The following is a 22,133-nucleotide window of genomic DNA, read 5'->3' on the forward strand; positions in this document are numbered from 1 at the left end:
ACAATCAATAAAGCAAGCAAGGTACAGTAATCATTTGTTACCTTTTATCCTATGTAAACCACATTTCAATGAATAATATCAAAAGGGAAACTTAGCCTTAATTAATTATACATTAAATAAAGCTGTTTATATAAAAATACATACATCAAAGAAGAGTATAAAAAAAGTACATACAAAAAAAAACATTTCCTTGCTAATATGGATAATGTATCTTTAAAGCCCCATTCCCTACGTTTTTTAGATCTAATTTAAGATCACAAACTATATTTAATGTAAAAATAATACTATATGGTCCTATTGCGATAACTTTTTTCGTCTTTAAATGGTTAAAAATGTGAAAAATAAGTCGATTCTAATAATTATAGCGGCCCGCTATAAATCCCAAAATGCATTGCGCGCGGATTGATATTTTTGTTTTTCACCTGTAATTCGCCCACTTTTCGATCGATCGTGAGGCCAAAACAAATGAAAGACTCCTAACTTTTCAGCGAAAATACCGGGTTTTCCCCAATTTGTATCAACGGAGTCTGGCAAAAATAGAAAGACAATTAATGCAGCCACTATACAACGTCAGGCTAGGTATATAGCTCGCGTACGATGTTCGTACGTTACCGATGTTTACCAGCTAGGCCTACAAAACTAAGCCTAGCTAGGCTAGGCCTAAGACCGTCCACGAGAGGTCGATCGCCGCGAGCTACTTAGGTAGTGCATTGTTTCTCACTTTTTATCATAATTTACCATAAAACGTACATTTAAGACAAGAAATGACATGGTTTAATGTTTTTAAAGTGATATATATGTATTATTTTCCAAAAAACGTCCAAAATTGCAGGGAAGGGGTCTTTAATTTTTTTAATTTTCTGGAGGATATTGTATTTTAGTCAAGGTCGCTGGTTTAAAAGTTTAAATTAAATAATAATTAGTAAATGTACCATATCTATATTTATTGTAAACATTTATAAATTTATATAGTTTGTTTTTCATTTTGCAAAAATGAAGTATAAGATTATATGTAGCATCTATAATTATTATTGAATGTAAATATTTTTTTATTTATATTTTGTTTTTCATGTTGCGAATTTATGAAAGTGATTTACATTTAAACATAAAATACCTTCATATTTTCTATGGACTGGCTAGTTTGAGTCTCAGCCTCCAATGTTCCTCTCCGATCCTTACAAAACTGAAGTGGGTGGGCTGCGGACTCTAACGTTCCGCCTGCTGATTTGATTGTAACCTGATTCTGTTGACTAAAACTAGCGGACGGAGGCGAGTTTGATTCCTCTGATTCTCTACAGTACACTACTCCACTCTGTGAAACAGTTATACTAGGTGCACAGCCCATGGTATGAGGAGGCTGCGAGGCAGGCTAAACCTGGCTTCAAATTTCCAGCGTTCATGCTTCGTTCACAAAACGTTCCATGGCATCAACATAAGTAAAATAATAAATTTAAACCATACCAGACAATCAATCTGTCTAATTTAATCTGAAAAAATAACGAAAATTAAACTCATTTTTATTTTTAATTACTATATTTAATATTACAATACAATAAAATATGGTACTTAAGTATTAACCATTTTTTCATCAAGACTCTTTTCACCCCTTACCAACTCTTTAAAAAAACTCGCATTTAATTTTAATCTGAAAAAAATAACAAAAATTAAGCTCAATTTTAATTACCCAATAACATTTATCATCAATATTACAATATGAATGATGATACTTATTACAACAATTATTTTGACAAGAATCTCTTGACCAACCTTTTAAAACCACCTGCATTTTGTCAAGTGAAAAAAAAAACACCCCTAACATGAAATGATCAAATTTTATTCACCATCACTTTTTTTGGTACAAAATTTAGTTTATGCACCCTTTATTGTACATCAACAGTTAATCCATAATTTATCAACAACAAAAAGATATTAAATTCTAATCTGTTTCTATTGCCTGATTGGAATTTTTAGCTGGAAGCCTTAATATTGTATCTTACTTATTTTTAATGTGTACATATTTTTATTACATAATTTTGCTTTTTCCATAATTTAATTGTCAGTTTTTCAATATTATCTTGTTTCTACTTTTTAACACATTGTTGCAAATTGTTATGTTGTCACAATTCACTTATATATTGTGTTTAAAAAAAAAATAATATCCTTAATATGAATCAAATTAATAGTTAACACTAACTACTACCACAGAAAATAACGTCCAGTTAAACTTACAAATACTGAAATATAAACATATAACACAAAGAAATGAGAATCTTAACAATAGTTTGAAGTTTAAATTCAAAACTGAATCAAACTGGAACCAGTACACTGACCTATTTTTGAAGAATTTATTGACAATAACATCATATCAATATCATATCAAATTATCATTTAGTAATTTCAATGGGTCAAACTGGAAGGCGAGATTGCAAGTTGACCTCTCGCTAGAAAATTAAATCCATAAATTACTCATCTTATTATTTGAAAATAAAAAACCAGTAATGTTAAAGACATTTAAATCAAAACCATTTCTACCACATGTTATTTTAATAAATGTGACTGCTATACAGGCAGCGAAAGAAAAACATAACTTTCTTTGAGTATTATAACTAATAAAATTATGTTTAAAACTACTTAAAAATATTTTTTAAAACAACTCTCTGCCAGCCACATCTTAGAAAACAAGAAAAGAAATTTAATACAGTATTTCACAAGACAAACTTAATTAGATGCCAATATTGCCATTACATTTTTACTGTACATGTTACTTAATTTCATGCTTCTGAGTTCTACTTAGCTTTACTTACTTAGCTACTAGTATTAAAGTTTTTTTATTTTATTTTATTTCATCATCAACCTACAGTGACTATACATACTATTATTTATTAACAGGGTTGAAAGATATAAATATAATATAATGTACTTAAGCAAAAATCAATTGTTTTTCATATATATATATATATTTTTATGTTTTTTGTAATTATTATTTTATGTTTATTGCCGAAATGAATAAAATAAAATAAAATAATAAAAATAACAAATAACAAGAAAACATTTAGATATTAGTGATATTAGACAAAAACTTATGACGAAAACAAGAAAGCGAATCACAAAAAATATCAACAGAACCATCAACCATGAACAATCAGGTTATAGCAGGAGTTGAATAATTATGGAAAAAATAAGAGATACTATCTACAGGTCTGTAATTTGTATATTGTAAAGTGGTGTGAAAACAGAGGGGGTAGAGGCTAGCCCTGTAGCAGTCGATGAGGTGTGCATATTTTAGCTCCAGGAATCAAACAAAAACCTTGAAATTTACTTAACTGACTAAGTTTAAGCACCAGTAAGTTTTAATTTTTTTAGGGAGATGATAACAAAAATGTATATTTAATGTAAAAGAATTCCTTCACATTTTGAAATTTAATTATAATTACGATATATTATAATGGGCCAGTAAAATCACTGAAATCAACGTTGAATCTCTTATTTTGAAAATGTACAAGAGAATACGCTGGCGCAATTTGAAACTGCGGAAATTGTTCAAATCAAATTGCGCATAACTTTTCCCTTCCTCCTACCTCTACCATTAAGATTTATCGCAAATACAGTAGCTTGTTTTCGCGAAGAACGTCATTGCACAATGCATCATGGGAATGGTTTGGAAGCAAACGTCACAGCGCTTATGTACAAACAACAAATTACGTATGTACGCTTCATGACATTTGCTCCCAAATCCTTCCGACCATGTGTCACGCACGCTATTTGCGATAAACCTTATGAGACAAACGTTAATGGTTGTGTGTACATTCTGCAACAAAACCTGATGACAACAGAAAAATTGTAAAAAGAAATCAAAATTATGCTTGCAATCAACTTGGTGGTAAATGTCTGAAAAGGAAAGAAAGTCTGACCTAACCAGATTCTCAATCATTCTCACTCCCTCCAGGCTCCACCACCAGGCCGGCTGTGCTCCTCTTTCTTGTTGTGTGTTGTGTTGATGACCTAAATAGCATGTAAGCCGTTGTCGTCCCAGAGACGAAACGTGCTCGCTCTCTTCTTATCGGAAAAATTGCATGTAACTTATTGTTTCATATAAAAATAGTGAACTTACTTCTCTATAAACTCACACTTGATCAACTGATAATCCTACGATAACTAGCTAGCGCTGCACCAACAACTGTTTGTTTTCATCATCTCGCACAAAAAGTATCTCGTTCCCCGCGAGAGGATTAGATTTATTTTTTTGTGACTAGGGCTCGCTCTTAGCCAGCGCGATACCCAACATGTAACCAATCAGCTGTGAGCAAGGTTAACCATGTGATATAAGTGACGTAATTCGACTGTTGTTTTATTTTGCATATTAAATTTATCGTAAATTTGATACAGTGTTATAAACTCATATTTTAACTTTTTCTCCTTTATATTTATAAAATATATGCAGTATTTTACAGACACATTAAATTAATCCGTATTATTCAAATAAGACTCCCTCTAGAAAAAAAAACTCTATTGGCCTAGTGCCTTTATTAATAACGAAACTTTCCTTCACAATGTGTCTCGCTTTCATTATACAGTAGTGTATAATAAATATAAATGAATAAAAATATGTAAAAAAATGATTAAAATAATGAAAGCAAAACTAATCATAAACATAAACATTAGAACACTGAATGTTAGAGAATGATGTAGCCGCGTGCCATGGTTTTTGTATTTTTGTCTGAGCCTAATTTTTGTACAATTCATAAAACAATTGCACACCTAAACGAGATGAAAAAATAATGTGAAAAATGATTCATACATCCATTAAATCTATCCATACAACTTTTTAGGTGGGTTTTCTACGAATTGATTAGTCCAACTTCAAAGTTGTTGTGGCATCTCATTTTGCAAATAATGTTCTTAATTTTCTGACATTATAATTGAGGGCGCTAAACATAACATTTACGAGATCAAATGCAGGTGGCGAACATAAACATCCGCTAATCAGCCTCAAATCACAGAAAGCTTTATACAGTATCAACATATATTACAATATAATATCTTGCATGAAACGGATATTTCGCTACAAATGTAGCAACAAATACGGTGATGTGGTACGGTAGAATAATGATCTTCTTACGTAAAAGATTAACAAAATAAAAATGTAACAGTGTGTGGCGTTTTGACCGCGAATGACTAACAATACCCATCTTTTCCACTACACCTGCACAAACTCATTTGCATAACAACGCGGCATACCAAACTACGATGAGACAAAAAATTCTCTCATAAAGATGTAACGAAGAGAATTCCTTTTTTTACATTAACATTTTGAAAATAGAGCTGCATAGGTTCCCGCCCGAAAAAAAGACACTTTACATGATTTGAAATTATATGAAACAAACTATATATAATAAGACTTACCAGGACAATAGAGTTTGTCCTCGGAAAGTGCACCTATTCATTGACATATGAAATTAAATATGAAGTTTCCAATACTAGCCCACCTTGGTTTGGGGCAGAGCTAAATGAAAATAGAGCCCAGAATTGCACTTATTCAATTCAAAAAACATTGATTTTCCTCCATAGCAATACAATACAAAATAATAAACAGAAATGGTAAGGTATATTTATACTTATTACTACACCTATGATAATTATGATAATGTTAAAATTTCAACTATCCTGATGTGACTTCAAAATTTTAGGTGGGGTTTTCTACTTTAAAAACTCGACTTCGTATCTGCCTACCTAAGGCCTAGCCCGGCGGCGGAATTGGTCTAAGCTTCGAAATTGGTCTAGAAATCGGCATCTTTGCAAATGTTCTATATTTGATCTTATTTCACTCTTCATTAACCCCATACAAAAACCATCGGAGACAAGGGGGGACGTATAATTCTGTAAAACCCAAACACAGCTGGTCGCATACCAATATTGACTCTATTCCACCGACCAGCGTGGGAATCGAACTCACGACATACGCGTTGTCAACACGTCGCTCAGTCGCCTGAGCTAACTGGTCATTTCGGTTTTAGCAAGGTTAATATGATACTGAATGATGGTGAATTACGTAATACACGTATAAATAGACTCACTTGCTCAGTCGATCATGTACTTTGTGGCGTAACGGGTAATGTTCAGCTTTGAGTGCTCTCAGCTCTGCACTAGTAAGTTAGAACCTCTATGGATATATTTTTTTTTAATGGAAAATAAATATTGTTTTTTCTTTTACCTTTTTTCGCCATTCTTTTTCTCGTCTTTCGTAATTTATCGTTCACATTTTTGAAGTTTTGAGGGCCATGCTTCATTTGGTTGAGTCAAAGTTTAATAAATAAACATAAATAGTCGAAAGTGGCGTTTCATAGTCAAATCGAATTATTACTAACAACACGTGGCTAGGCCCTCTCCGCGAAACTCCAACTCTCCACCACACACACACAACGGGCACGGGGCGGAAAGCTTAGTATGACAATGCAGGATGCAGACTTTATGTTTCGTGTTGATTCACAACAAATAACGGTATAAATTTATTTTATCACGTTAACAATCTGTTCGCGAGGCTTAGGCTAGATAGGCCTAGGCCTAGTTCAATTTCCCAACAGTCATCTTTTAGTTTAGTTTGCGTTCTTAAATGTTTTTTAATTGTTGTCTTTTTTTGTTTGTAGGCCTAGCCTAGCTAGTAGGCTAGGCTACATGGCTAGGCCTACCCCTTATTTAGTTTAGGCCTAGCTAGTTAGTAGATAGTAGGCATAGTAGTATTGTAGGCTGCTACTACCAGGCCTAGGCTAGGCCTATTAGGCTTAACTAAACTAAACAGGCATAGGATAGGCTGGGTCATACCACTAAAATCTTCACCCAGTAGGGTTTTACGATATAAAATGTTATTTTTTAATATTTTAGTACCTACATTATTAATAATTATATTTAATTTTATTTTAATATTTAAAATAAAAATTAGTTATAAAATAATTATTGACCGGTAGCGGTAATAATTTCAGGATGCATACATTTTATAAACATATATGTTGCGTTGGTTGGTTAATGCGGGCTAGTTTTTTGTCGGGAGATTGGATGAGGAAGAGGAGGCTCATGCAGAAATCGGGAGGGTTGGAGCATCTGTAAACAAATAGGCCTGACTGATCAATCATTTTACAATTAATAATATATACGTAGGCTAGGCTATATTAATATTTCATTTTGTCTTGAACTTAGGGCAGTAATGAAAATATATGGGATGACACAGCATTGATAAAGGCGTATGATAAGGCTGTTGAATCAGTAAAGGTGAGGCTAAAATTTAATAAATAAATTAAACTTTATATCCTAGACATTTCACTCCATCACCATTTATGCATATACAGATGATGTGTTGGAAAAACAAGTTAAGAAATTGTAGGATGGTTAACCGTGTTCAATAAAAATCTGTGCAAATGGAATCGGTTACCATGACAATAATAATATTTATGTTTCAACCAATACTCTAAAGCTTTGTCTACACTATCAAACTAGTTTGACAAAAAATTGTGATGTGCCCAAATATGGTAGTGAATGATATGCCCAAATATGGTGGTGATATGCCCAAATATGACAGTGATATATAATAAAAAATATGGTAGTGCTATGACATCATCATGTCCATATATGGGCACATCACATATTTTTTGTCACATAATGTTTGATAATGTAAACAGGGCTTAACTTTGTGTACTCTGTAAATGTATAGAAAGATCTTGGTAATGGTGAAGTTGAAAATGCTGAACAACCTGTAATAAATAAACAAAAACGAAGAAGAAAAGGTAAGAAGAAGAAAAAGCCGAAGGTAAGACTTTTTTTTTTTAAAGTAACATAACAATAAATACCATTTTGTCGGACACTTATTGGCCAGATATACCTTGACCCTTTCCACTATATAAGCCAGTATATACACTAGTTTATTTTCCTAAATTTCACAAATTGTAATGCAAAAGATAGGACCTCAAATTAAGGTCAGCACTTTATTTCAGTAGGCCTACTTTTAGGCCCTGTATCCGCCACTGTGTACCGATGTGAATAGTTATATACTGGTTGAATTTACACCAGCATTTTGCCAGCACACCCGCCTGTGAAAAAAGGACTTTTTTAAAACTTCCAATTGTAGAACCCTGTGTAGTGCTAGTATAAATATAAGAATAATTGTCTATAAACTTTTCTTATATTTAAGTGGAATGTTGGTGACCATTGTCAGGCATTATACGCTGTAGATGATATATACTACGAGGCTGTCATAAACTCTGTGAATGTTGAACAAGGAAGCTGTTGGGTAACCTTTGAAGAGTATGGCAACGAGGAGGAGGTTGAACTACGCACGTTGAAACATTCATGTTTGAAAAACAAACACACAAAACATGTAGATATTTCAGAGGTATGTGAGGGTGTGTGGCGCAGTGTGTTGGACGTTGGATTACTGATTGTGAGATCGTGGTTCGAATCCAACTCTCGCCGCATTGCTTATATCCAAGACACTTTACTTACATTTGCCTCTCCCCACCCAGGTGTGTAAAATGGTTACCAGTTAGATCAAGACACAACTTTGCACTGATTACTAGCTGCATTATTATGGGAGATGTTTCCATATGATCCCAAAAATTACGGGGGTAATAATGTGCAGTGCATTGAGAGCTTGGGTATATGCCCTATATAAGAATGAACTATTATTATGTATGGTACGGAAAGTAAATGTTGCTTTTTTGGCATCCCATAGAATACACTGCAGATGATTTGCATTTATATAATTATTTATATAAAAATATCAAATCTTTGCCAGTTTCTTCTTACCTCCATACTAAGGAAAAACATAAAAAAATCAAAATTTATAAAATTAGTTTTATATTTTATTTTTTCTCAAAGACTGAAACTGGTAGTGCAATGGAATATTCCGATTACATGTATAATAGCCCTAGTCATCCTATGGAGCATCCAGGCTGTCGAGGAGCTTGGAATCCTAACCCATGGATGGTGCCACCCATGTGTCCTCCTTTTATGCCTCCTTTTGCTATGGTAAGTAAAAGTGGTTTTAAAAACATAACTTCATTATTAGTGAGTGTTGTTGACTACTCCCAAATTATCGTATGTAAGTTAAAACATTTCAGTAAAAAAGGGGTTTTGAAAACATAACTGTAACTTCATTAGTTTTTTTTTTTTTAACCACCACATTTAATGAAGGTGATCCATCCAGCAATTGCTGATCATTAAGGACCCTCATAGGGTCACAAGACAAACATGTACACAAGATGCTATACATAAACAAAGTCTTATTACAAGTCTTTGGGAGTGGAGTTGTAATTTTGTCCTTAGAAAAAATCCTGACATGCGACGGGACTTCAAACTAAGACCCTTGGAGTGGTAACCCAGCATCATAACATTCATCATTCTTTTTCATCTTTATTCTAGTCTCCTATGGCACCACCATATGCAAGCCCCATGCCCTACTATCAACGGACAAGTGGATTCCCAAATGTAAGTATAAACATTTCATTTTTTACTCCTATACTTTGCTTTATACAGTATTTCCTTTTTTATATTTTAATATTCACAATATTTCACCTGGGTGGCTTAGTTAAAGAAACTAAAAAAGAAGCAATTTTTTTTATCTGTATTATTATTATTATTATTTTGTTTTTCAGTGGCCACCTGCTCCCCCTGCCCCACCACCTGTCAGACCTCCAAATATGGAAAGTGACGACAGTGATGATGGACTTCATTCTATGCTCATTGCTTGGTATATGAGTGGTTATCACACAGGATATTATCAGGTAAATAAATGATTTTATATAAAAAGGGGTTACAAATCAATGCTATAAATTTCAATCATTAAAGTTGAAACTTAGCATGTGATTTTAAAATGTGTTTCTTATATCTTCAGGGTTTAAAAGACAAGGCAAAATCTCCAGCACCAAAGCAAAGGTCACAGAAAGGTCAAGGAAGACATCATTCACAGACACCAACACATTGTAAGGCACCGTCCCTCACAACAGAATCGCCTTAATGGATGATTGAACTGTATATTCAAGGAATACTGTGCTCAGTTGACTGTTAAAAACATTGTTAACTAGTTCAGTAATAGTAGCAATCTTGTGTTATCTAGCATGCATGCATGTACTATATTAAGGCCAATTTACATACAATCCGTAATTTATATTCCTTTTATAAGGGCAGTCAAAACCTTTAAGGTTATAGGAACTTGTTCCTTAGTTTGTCTGCTTTCCTCCTGTATTTTTTATTTATTTATATATGCATTTGGAGGAAAATAAGTATATTACGGTATTATGATGTTAAGCAGAAAACAGCTCGCAAATAGAGTCTGTATCTATACTCTGAGTGCGTTTTTTGTATGGTCATAAGAAATAACATAGATTCTATATTTTTGTTTTTCACTTACCGCTCATCTGTATAAATTTACCTTAATGCATCAGTTGACATAACTAGCAGCATGTAATTGTACTCTAGTATAAATGATTTATTATTATTATAATAATTTGAAGAATTAAAGGGGAGGATTGTAGTAATAGTAACAATCTACTGTAGCTTAAAATACCTATTCTGTCATGTACCATACAAGACAAATTCTGTATTTGTAATCAGTACAGTGTTAAAATTGTTTTTAGCAAATTGTAATGTTTGTAAAGTAAATACTTTTTTGTGATATTAAATTCCTTTATGAAAAACTCTTGTTTCAAATTTGAATACTGTAATAATTGTTGGCCTCTTTCTTACACCTGTTTAAACATCAATTTATGTTATGTTTCACAGCAGATATCGTAATTTATTTTGTTACATTATCACATGTTTGTCACATATGATACTGTACTTATGAATTTGGCTATATTTTCTTAACCTCTGTCTACACTATCAAACCTTATGTGACAAAAAAGTGATGTACCTAAATATGGTAGTGATATGACATCATCATGTCCATATTATGGGCACATCACATTTTTTTGCAACATACAATTTGATAGTGTAGACAGAGTTTTAGACATTGTATAAAACTGATACATCTGTTCCCAAAGGACAGATTTTATGAGAACATTTCTGTTGAAGCCATGAGTAGCATAGAAAATGACAAATTAACATTACTGTATAATAAACTGAAAATTAAAGATTTATTTTTTGTTTACAAATCTAAGAGATAGTATCATCGTTTACTGTTAATTGAAAATTACAGAAATATTAATTATTTTCAATATAAAAATTCCTTGTACCAAGAATTACTAAGTCTGTCTCAACCATAAATATTACAAAGTATTGGCACACAAGGCATCTCGACAAACCTCCCATTTATGAGATCAAAAATAAAAGACTATTAAATATTAATATTAACTACAGGAATTAATTACACAATGGAAAACTGGGAAAGCGTATTTAGATTATATTTTGGATAAATATTTAAACGGTATTTTATGCTAGTTGACTGTTAAAAAAAGGAATAAAAAACAGAACATATAATAATTATAAGAAAAATACAATTTTATTCACTAGAACACTAACTTAATAATAGTACACATTAAAAGTTATTTTGCCAAATATATCATATTGGAGGACGTTGCTTTACTCCATTTTCCTTGCTGTAAATCTTTGTTCTTCATTGTGTAAATCCATTTAAAAAAAAGTCCACATGTTAACAGGCTGCTTCTAAATAGTTTTTATTGTTCCATTTTCAATACTCTATTCATTCATATACTTTGTTATTTTTTCTCTGCTTTCTCGGCAGCTTTCTTCTGTTTTTCACGCATCACTTCTGCATCCCTTGAAAAAAAAAGATGCAATTCTTTACGGAATTACTGAATGAATGGTTGAGTTAACACCTTTTTCACATCTGCAAAATGTAACAAGTTGTAACCAGGTTTGGATAGTGTAAATAAAATTCTGTGGATGAATCTGACCCCTGACCTTTAAATGATCATGCACGAATTATTGAATGATTTCCAAACCTGTGTTTTCGATTTTCCAAGTTCATACCACCATTGCCAGATGCCGTTGCTTTTTTCTTTGCCTGGTCTTGTTGTTTCTTTAGATTCTTGGCCCTAGCAAGGTCCCTTTGATTTCCTCCTATAAATTAAAAAAAAGAATAATAAATTGACTATTAATTTTATTATTATTCAACATTGCCTATTAATTGTGTTTTTCTAGATAAGTACGTTTTTTTAGCTAGCGGCGTTCCATACAAAGTACCAGAAGTTGATTTTATCGCGACCAAAATTATAAGCGAATTATTTATAAAATAAAAGACGACAAATACATACATATCACTATCATCATACAATTTAATACCAGTCAAAACTCAATATCAGAAACCTATTATCCCATGGTAAATAATTTTAACTTAAATAACAATTATACATATTAAAAGAAGCCACAGCAAATGAATAGAATAGGCCCTATGCTTTGTTTGTTTACGAACGACCGAACCGACCATCTACAACAGTTTTAGAAGGCAGAGGTATGCACCCGCTCAAGGGCTAAAGCTGGCTCTAGCTCTAGGTAGGCCTAGACTAGAGAGGCCTACCTAGCCCAGTTGTCTTGATGTCATGGACGTCCAACGACAAAAGAACATTTATTTTTAGACTTAGAATAAAATAAACCTATTACCAAAAATACAGAATGATCTAATAAATATTGGTAATACTAACGTGTCATTTTTAGAGGATAATCTGAAAGCAAACACTAAATTTTGACACTTTTCTATGCAGGAATCAAACCCGCCTAACGACGTTTGTGTTCCACGTAACCTCAGCTTTATTTTTTGGTACATAAATATGGATGGAAGGCTAGCTTTGTAAAAACTAATATTAATACTCAATCTCTCACAAAATGACTCCTCCCTCACTGTGCTCCACTGGCGCCAAATTGGATCAAAGGAGCACTGTGTATTAACATAAGAAAATATGTTAAAATTTCTTTTGAATAAAAAAAAAGGACTGCAAATTCAAAAATATTTCTTGGTATATGTTAATTGTTTCTCAATTTACAGAAAAATCCAATTCCTAACCATTTTTTTGGATCAAAATCATTATTAGAGTTTTCAAAATTGTCTTTTCTTAGCCCCAAACATGGTGGGGTACTGAAGATTCTTATGCATGTTGTTTGAAAAAATAATAGATGTCATTTTCGGGGACCTTGCAGCTCTATTTTAAACAGTTTGGTATGTCGTGCGTTATTATTATGCAAATGAGTTTGTGCAGGTGTATTATGGTAAAGAGGGTATGTTAGTCATTCACGGTCAACACGCCACACTGTTAAATGTTGATGCTGTTAATTATTTACATTAGAAGATTTTTAAAATCATGTAAATAAATATTTTCCGGACAGGAAGCTAGAAGTTCCCCTCGGTTAGTTAGCAAAAGTAATCTCGAAAAGAACTCCATGTGGAAAAGTAGCCCACACAAGAGTACTAAAAGGAGCACATAGGTTACGTTTCTTTTCGAGGTTTTATGGCAGTCTATTTAATGGAAAATAATGCCATGCAACTTTGTTTCTGATTTAAAAAAAGTCCCACTTGACATTTACAATCCTCAAAATATCTCTCTTTCAAAATAAAAGAAAAACAATTTTCCACATGGGGTTCTTTTCAAGATTACTTTTTTAAACTAAAGGAGGGATTTTCTAGATTCCCGTCCGGAAAATTGTATCTTTACATGATTTGAATTTCTAATAAAGATTAACAAAATCAAAATTTAACTTTTAAATTTAATTGTGTGGCGTGTTCACCGCGTAGGACTAACAATACCATCTTTCCCATTACACATGCACAAACTCATTTGCATAACAACGTACGGCATACCAAACTGTTTAAAATAACTACAAGGTCCCCAGAAAAGACACCTACAGTATTTTGAAACACGATATATAAGGGTCTTCACTACCCCACCGTGATTGGGGCAGAGCAAAGACATTTTTGAAAAAATATTTATTGAAATATGAAATGAAATATTAAGTCTCCAGTTAAGCTCACCATGGTTGGGGCAGAGCTAAGAATGAAAGCTTTTTCCCCGGAAATTATGAAACGAAATATATAGGCCTAAGTCTTCAGGACCAGCCATACAATGGTGATTGTTTCCCAAGTGTGAGACATGCAATGCACGCGGCGGTGACGGTAATTCAACAAAACAAAATTATAAAATACAAACAGAGCTAGCACACAAAAGCCTACTTACTAATTTTAATATTTCTATAATTTAGAAAACAATTACAATTATCACCTTTGATAATTATAATGTTAAATTTCAACTATCCAGATGCGAATTTTAGGTTGGGTTTTAAAAAACTTGACTTCATATGCTTTAATTTCAAAGATCTGCTTAAAACATATTTATTTATTTATTTATTTATTCTACCATAAACCTTTATTCACAACATATTAGTAGGCCTACAACACAATATCCACTGAACCAGTTACCGTAGTACTATTTCTATTTCGGAAGTAAATAAAGGCATAAATGGCGCTCCGTAAAGTAGAGAATGTGGTCGATCGTCGAAATGACGCTCTGAATATACCTCACTCAGTCGCATGTGTTTTTATTCAGTAGCCGCGCTAAGAGACTCAATAAAAACAAATTAAATTTAGGCCTAGGTCTAGATAAGATTAGTTAGTACTTTTAAATTGTGAAAATGCCCAAATCTAAGGAATTTATAGACTCGTCGGATGACTCTGATGTTGAAAGGGTAGGCTCTCAACAATATTAGAGTACTTTAATTAAAAGAAAGACTAGGCCTAGGCCTAGGCCTAGGCCTAGGCCTAGCCTAGCTAGGCCTAGGCTAGGCCTGCTCCTAGTAGGCCTAGCCTAGCTAGCTAGCCTAGGCCTAGCCTACTAGGCCTACTAGGCTAAGCCTGCACCTAGCCTAGAGTAGTACTAGTAGGCACTCTATAGTGTAGGCCTTGCCTCCTCTAGAGATCGAGAAGGAGGCGGTAGGGCTAGTTCCCGCTTAAAAGCTACACGACGGCCCTTCCTCGAGCCTGGCAAGCTAGGCTATCCTATGTAGGCCCTATGTTAACTTGAAAAATTAATGTTTTCATCTTCAGCCCAAAGCAAAAAAAGCAAAATCTCAAGAAAAGAAATCAAAAGAATCATCAAGTAAAAAAGGGGAAGATGAACATAAATTTGAGGTAAGAAGGACGAAGTTGCAACTAATAATAATTAAATAGAAATGTTCATGTGCCTTTTTATACTTACTAGTGTTCTAGAATTGTTGTTAAAGATGTTCAATCTGTATTATTGTACCATCATCGACCTGTCTGTAAACCGTTATGTGTTTGCATGGTATAAGTAGCAGGTATAGTAATCATCATTTGCTCATGAAAGCGACTCATTAATTGATTACAAGATTACTCTAGAATCACTTTTGGCCTTGCCTTTTAATAAAAAAACTTGTATGTGTATTTGCAACCTGTATTTGTTATTATAGATATCGAGGACAAGGTTTGTGAATGTGAGGGAGTTTAAGGGTAAAGTTCTTATTGACATTCGTGAATACTATGAAGCTGGAGGCGAAATGAAACCAGGAAAGAAAGGTACTTTAAAAGTATGATGTGCCCAAATATGGTAGTGATATGCTTAAAACCAGTGATCGTTCAGACGATGACAAATTTACACATCTAAAAAATGTACCCAGCAAGGTCATATTTCATGCATCTTTTTACACTAGTATGGTCAAATTGCTCCTTATCTTGCTGTTAATCAGCTTGTGGTTTAAGGTGTAATTGAACAATCCACCTCATGAGTTGGGTTTTTGAAACAGGTGGTGTATATCAAAATTTAGACCACACGACCATTACATGTGCAAGTTGTTACATCCGAACAGGCCCATAAAGTTTGGTAGTTGTAGACCGAGCTTTACTAAGTCTACAGTAGTAGCCTATAACTATACATGTTATTTTGTAGGTATCAGTTTGTCAGTAGACCAGTGGAACAAACTCAAAGAAGTAATGGAAGATGTTGATGAGAGCATTAAGCAGTTTTAAAGGACATTCAATATCCTCGTTTAGACTCCTGTGAATAAACTGTAAGCCCATTCAAAACATTGTTATATTTTTGATTATCTTTTTTTCAAAATATTCACATTTTGTGTTCTGAATTTTCAATACAAACATTTGAGATTAACTGCACAAGATCGTGAAATTGTTGATATCAGAGAGGGCTGTTTTAAATTTATACTGCTCTAAAACAAACCAAACCATTCTTGAATTGATGGTTATTTGAAGAATTCCTTATGCACGAAGTGTGTTATTTGTAATGTTAGAGACATATTACAGCAGAAAGTACCGGGTTACTGTACACCGTGGCGGACAATAGACACAAGTCTGATATAAATACAGCATTGTTTGTTAAATAGTAATGTTGCTTTTACATTATATATATACTGTTTTTTTTGAGTATATAATCTTGAACTGTCATATTAAGTGTCTTATGTGGTATTGATTCAAAAACATCTGCAAAATATGTGACCAGTGAATGGAACCTTGTAGTTTATACCAGTTACATTTATTAACTGAAAGAAAAGCTGTACGAAAAATCAGCAATTGACTTTGGATCTAGAGGACCACCTGATGTGGTAGTTATGACCAACGAGACAGTGTCACATGCTGTCAGTGTATCATAGAGCATGTTCTGCTGCATGTCTCCAAATAAACCGTTGATTTCAAAAATAAAATTGTTAGACTGAAAACCATATTTCTACAAACTTTTGTACTCCCAAATAACTGTTTAAATGTGTGCTTGGTCATTAACATTACCCAAAATGCAATGCGATCAGCCGGGCAAACCTTCAAGATAGTATTTTAATCAAATAATTGTGTTGTTGCTTAATATTCAAAATTACCTTAACATCAAGGTATGGTTAAGCAACAACATTTACAAAAATGAACATAGATATCAAAGAAAAACCAATAATAAAAGCATTCAAAAGCACTTAAAGTTGCACAGCAATAACAGCATCAAAAACAGCATCACAGACTCAAATGTAGACTTGCTCCAAGTCTGTATATTTATTGTTTTTTTTTATATTAGTTCACTCATCAGCGTTTCAATTTTTGTCTGGAAAATAATAAGCTCAAGTAGTATACGTATGAAACAGCTTTTGTGCAAAATATTTATCTTTTTACTAATGCTACGGTCATGAAATGATATGATAGTGGTATTATATTTATGAAACGCCATGTGTGCCAAAACATCACATATTATGGTACAGTTTCTATATATCCCTGTATATATATTTATGGCATATCACATGGTGCCCTAGTATAACATATCACAGAATCATTGGTGTAATTGTATGGTCCTAGTATCACTCACATGGTATTTACTGTCATGCTGTCTCTCTCGTGCCATCTCTCTATTAAGACTCTATTGAGATTTGTTTATTTATATATGCTGAATTTAAATTTCATTATATGATAAAATAATCATACTTTATTTCCCTTAATGCCATTGCATCCTTCATCATTGATAATAAACAAAACTTTTATGATGTGTGAAAATAAATTGTAAATCCGCATGTTCTTAAATTTCTTAAATCAGTTAAAAGTGTCACTTTATGGTTCCCTTGTCAAGGATACGTTTATGCTTCAGTGACCATAAACAATGAAGAATAATATTTATTTGTCATTTTGAATTTTCTTTAATTTCCATATCTACAAGAAATAGAAATGTAGTAGTTATTAGGAACATTTAGATGACCATATAAAACTGTCTATAAACACTGTTTCCTTAATAAACTTTACTTGTTTTAATAAAAACAACATAAACAAGCGGTTAAACAGTACAAGTGGTTAACCAGTTCAAGTGGTTAACCAGTACAAGTGGTTAACCAGTACAAGTGGTGGTTAACCAGTACAAGTGGTTAACCAGTACAAGTAGTTAACCAGTACAAGTGGTTAACCAGTACAAGTGGTTAACCAGTACAAGTGGTTAACCAGTACAAGTGGTTAACCAGTTCAAGTGGTTAACCAGTTCAAGTGGTTAACCAGTTCAAGTGGTTAACCAGTACAAGTGGTTAACCAGTTCAGGTGGTTAACCAGTACAAGTGGTGGTTAACCAGTACAAGTGGTTAACCAGTACAAGTAGTTAACCAGTTCAAGTGGTTAACCAGTACAAGTGGTTAACCAGTTCAAGTGGTTAACCAGTACAAGTGGTTAACCAGTTCAAGTGGTTAACCAGTTCAAGTGGTTAACCAGTTCAAGTGGTTAACCAGTACAAGTGGTTAACCAGTACAAGTGGTCGTGGTTAACCAGTACAAGTGGTTAACAAGAACAGGCAATACAAGTAGAAGAGAACAGAACAAGCAGTTAACCAGAACAAGCAATTTACCTGTTCACCGGTTAATTTAACCTGTGCAAGCGTTTAACCTGTACAAGCGGCTAACCAGAGAAATGGTTAACGCAGAACAAGCGGTTAAAATGTACAAGGAAACATAACAAGAAATCCGTAAATATTAAATGCCTCGAGAGTCATCAACAGCATTTTCATCTTAATGTTAAAACAACTAGAAATATGCTCAGTGATTTTGTAAAAAAAAAAATAAACCCAAAGATTAATTGGGTTCAAGTCATGTTTTTTGTTATTTACAGTGTGTCCCGAGGAACATTTATAAATCACATACTGAAGAAGCACATGACATTATAAGAGAATATTTTATAGTATTTAACAATTTTCGTATTCAATTGGGACTTTCACCGTTGAGTATTGTTCTTAACGATGAAGCTTTCTGTTGAGCACAAATTTACCATTAGAATACAAAATGTAGGCCTACTCAACGATCTTTATGTTGATAACGAAAGTTCTCATAATTTTAATACAATAATTGCGTCAAGCTTGGTTTCCACTAGGAAGCAACGCAAGGACTAAGCGCAACGCAACCGAATTGACCAATCCAAGCGACAGTTCGGATAATCCATCGCTTGTGATTGGTCAAGTTAAGCGTGGTTCCCACTAGCTACGCAACGCAAGGACGTAAGTACAACGCAACCGAGTTGACCAATGACAAGCCCTGATCGAATAATCAATCGCTTGTGATTGGTTCTTGCGTCCTAGTGGGAATCAGGCTTTAGTAATCATGCAATGACACACGGAATTATGATGAAACAGACCCACGCGTTTTAACACGTATTATCGTCGATTTTATGTATAGGGAAACACCATAACTAAATTTTCCTGTTGTTACAAAAGCTTATTTGCAAGCTATTTGTATACCTTATAAAATACATTACAAAATGTGAAATGTTATTATGTTTGTTCCACTCAATGGCCAATTGATGTCAAGCATCACATTCGGTCATGCAATAATGACATTGAAAAATAAATCAAAACACAAAAATGTTTTATCATATTTTTGATGCATATAAAATAATAATGAAACCGGTTGGACGGTTTAGCAATGACAGTTATCTTTCATTGCATTATCCATACATTTTATTCACCATTGAATCTGATGTGTTGCCACTTATATTTATAGTAATTCAGTCTAGTTATCATTTTTTTACTCATGTAAAACAGAAAATAATGAATATCTCTATAGTTTTCACTTTTTTTTTCTCTAGAAATGAATTATCAAAACTTTACTCCGCAAATGTCTTCAAATTATTAAGGTTGAAACGGCACTCTTGGGTCATGATGAATTCCGTGTTCCTCATTAGGTTCTCTTCTAATTTCAAAGGTCACTGTTTTTTAAACCTTAAGCCTCATTCCCACTAGGACGCAATGTAACGTCGTAAGCCACAAATTAAAAACAATATCGTGAAAATTTTGAGGGCGCTGTTTTCTTCATATTACCTGTGGGCATTTTCACATTAAGTTATCAATTAGTGGGTATAGCAGCTTCCTTTCCATCTTATTTTATTATCTTTCATCAAATTTCCTTGTAACTCAACAAACCTCATTCAAACTAAGGCCGTGTTTCCGCAGTAAAAAATTAACCGCTAAAAATCAAACCGATAATTAACCGATAAACTGCCTGTGGAAACGGGGTTTAACCGATTCCACTCGAGAAAAATTAACCGATAATTATCTCGTTCAAATAAAATAATTATCCGGATAAATGCGATAATTTTAACCTTTGACCTGAAGGATAAATCGTTGCGTTGTGATGGGGTCTTGGTTGTTCTGTAATATCTGATCATGCGCCTTTATTTTTTTTTAAATTAATTATTTGATTGGTTAAAAAATTAACCGATATTAATTTTGGTTATGGCTGTGGCAACACGGCCTTAGTGTTTCAACTCTGTAATTTGATTTGGACCCGACTCGGCAATAACTTATGTGACCTCTGTAACTTTGACCTGGTCAATTTGCTTTATTTCAATAAAGTAACTTTGTTCAATTCAGCAACTTGACTAAATCACCACAAATGGACGTTTAGCAGTTTATTCGAAAATAAACCTAAACATTCGTTGCAAAAGTAATGTTAGAGATGGATGATTAAAACCACATTAGGACAAAGCCACTTTAATACCTCTTTTACACCGCCAGCAAAAATACGGGTCCGCAATTATGTAACCCGAGTCGTACCAGGGACGCAGAAATGCGGAAATGTAGGCCGGTGTAAACGACGTAAAAAAGTAGTAGTTCAGCTAACAGCCCGGGTAAGTAATGCAGAATGTATTCGGCGTAAATTCAACCCGGGACGAACCGGTGTTCGTGGTGTAAACAGTCAATATAAACATTACTTATAGGCCTAATGAGTTCAGGCATACCCAAAAACTATTTTCAAAGCTTGAATTGGACTCGTCAACAAACTTGATTTTCAAATATTTGCAATATAATTTTTAACTCGTCTAACATACCAACTCGTCAACTTTCCTTTAACTCTAAATTTTTTTTTCTAACTCGGCAACTAATAATGGGTTCAGAAAAACTCCGAAAATATTTCAATCTGATTTGGCCTTGGCAACCAACTTAATCCAAAACCTTTGCAACACTAATCATTATTTTTAATTTGAACTCTGCAACCTTGTCCACCACCTCGACAACTTGATTGCAACCGTGTCCACCACCTCGACAACTTGATTGCAACCTTGTCCACCACCTCGACAACTTGATTGCAACCTTGTCCACCACCTCGACAACTTGATTGCAACCTTGTCCACCACCTCGACAACTTGATTGCAACCTTGTCCACCACCTCGACAACTTGATTTAAAGTTGCAACCGTGTCCACCACCTCGACAACTTGATTTAAAGTTGCTCGTGTGTCCGTTAGTGTAAACGATCTCCGCTGATTTAAGCAAATGGACGTCAAGCAATTTATTAGAAAATAAACCTGAACATTTATTAGAAAAGTAATATCAAAGATGGATGAATGAAACCACATGAAGACTAAGTCACTTAAGCCGAGTCAAACATTATTCATATAATGGGTTTCAGGCACATACATACTTGCCGTAATTGCTTTTATAATGCAATTGCCAGCTCAAAGTTTCCACTTGTGTTAATCGATTAGTTTTTATTTTAAGTTTTTTTTTGTTTTTTTTTGGCTCAGTCTGGAAATCAGAAAATCAATGTTTAAATAGTGGAACTGTATCGAGTCACATGTGTCACATGAATAATATCAATATCACGCTTTGGAAATCATGGTAGGTGGAAATGGTAAAAACAAATACAGCATTCTCATATATCGAAAACCACAAATGTGGTGTAGTTGATACATAAACGTACAAACTATATATTTTAAGCTCTGTCTACACTATCCAACGTTATGTGACAAAAAAAAACGTGATGTTTCCATATATGGAAGCGATGACGTCATATCACTACGATATTAGGGTACATCGCACTTTATTTGTGTATAACAAGTTTGACAGTGTAGACGGAACATAACACATTGAAACTAAGGAACATATCAAAATCTACAGGGGTTTGAATTTATTTTCAATACAATAAATATTGTGTTCTCATAACCGACCCACAGAACAAATAGCCGTTTAGAATCCAAATTCTAGCTCATTTTTCAAACGTCATGTAATGGCATTTGCCAATATTAAGGGCCTACAACAACGAACTGAAGTCAATTAAAACTATGCAGGACTTTGAAACGAATTTAAACTAATTTCTCCATTCGTTAAACCAATCTAAGAATTGAAAAGGGAAGACAAAACTCGGTCGCTTTGAAAAAAAACCCCAAAAAAT

At 33.5% G+C, this 22,133-nt stretch overlaps 3 protein-coding genes across 3 annotated transcripts in view; 2 read left to right on the top strand and 1 right to left on the bottom strand.

The window, feature by feature from the left end:
* Positions 1-4,190, bottom strand: part of LOC140061934 (high affinity cAMP-specific and IBMX-insensitive 3',5'-cyclic phosphodiesterase 8B-like) — a 43,753-nt gene extending 39,563 nt beyond the window's left edge. The window contains exons 1-2 of the mRNA XM_072107935.1: positions 4,112-4,190; positions 1,115-1,487 (exon numbers count right to left, since the gene is read on the bottom strand). Of these exons, the coding sequence (XP_071964036.1) occupies positions 1,115-1,345 (231 nt within the window). The 5' untranslated portion in view covers positions 1,346-1,487; positions 4,112-4,190. The remainder of the gene's footprint in view (positions 1-1,114; positions 1,488-4,111) is intronic.
* Positions 4,191-6,373: 2,183 nt separating this feature from the next.
* On the top strand, positions 6,374-11,207 carry LOC140062853 (survival of motor neuron protein-like). The gene is made up of 8 exons (XM_072109225.1): positions 6,374-6,498; positions 7,192-7,263; positions 7,703-7,798; positions 8,180-8,380; positions 8,866-9,015; positions 9,409-9,474; positions 9,642-9,770; positions 9,881-11,207. Exons 1-8 carry the CDS (start codon positions 6,445-6,447, stop codon positions 10,001-10,003), a joined length of 891 nt encoding a protein of 296 aa, XP_071965326.1. The 5' UTR covers positions 6,374-6,444; the 3' UTR covers positions 10,004-11,207.
* A 3,297-nt stretch (positions 11,208-14,504) lies between these two features.
* On the top strand, positions 14,505-16,680 carry LOC140062455 (activated RNA polymerase II transcriptional coactivator p15-like). The gene is made up of 4 exons (XM_072108679.1): positions 14,505-14,679; positions 15,038-15,121; positions 15,421-15,526; positions 15,897-16,680. Exons 1-4 carry the CDS (start codon positions 14,626-14,628, stop codon positions 15,974-15,976), a joined length of 324 nt encoding a protein of 107 aa, XP_071964780.1. The 5' UTR covers positions 14,505-14,625; the 3' UTR covers positions 15,977-16,680.
* The last annotated feature ends 5,453 nt before the right edge of the window (positions 16,681-22,133 follow it).

Source organism: Antedon mediterranea, chromosome 11 (assembly GCF_964355755.1).
Source record: "Antedon mediterranea chromosome 11, ecAntMedi1.1, whole genome shotgun sequence".
Lineage (NCBI taxonomy): Eukaryota > Metazoa > Echinodermata > Crinoidea > Comatulida > Antedonidae > Antedon > Antedon mediterranea.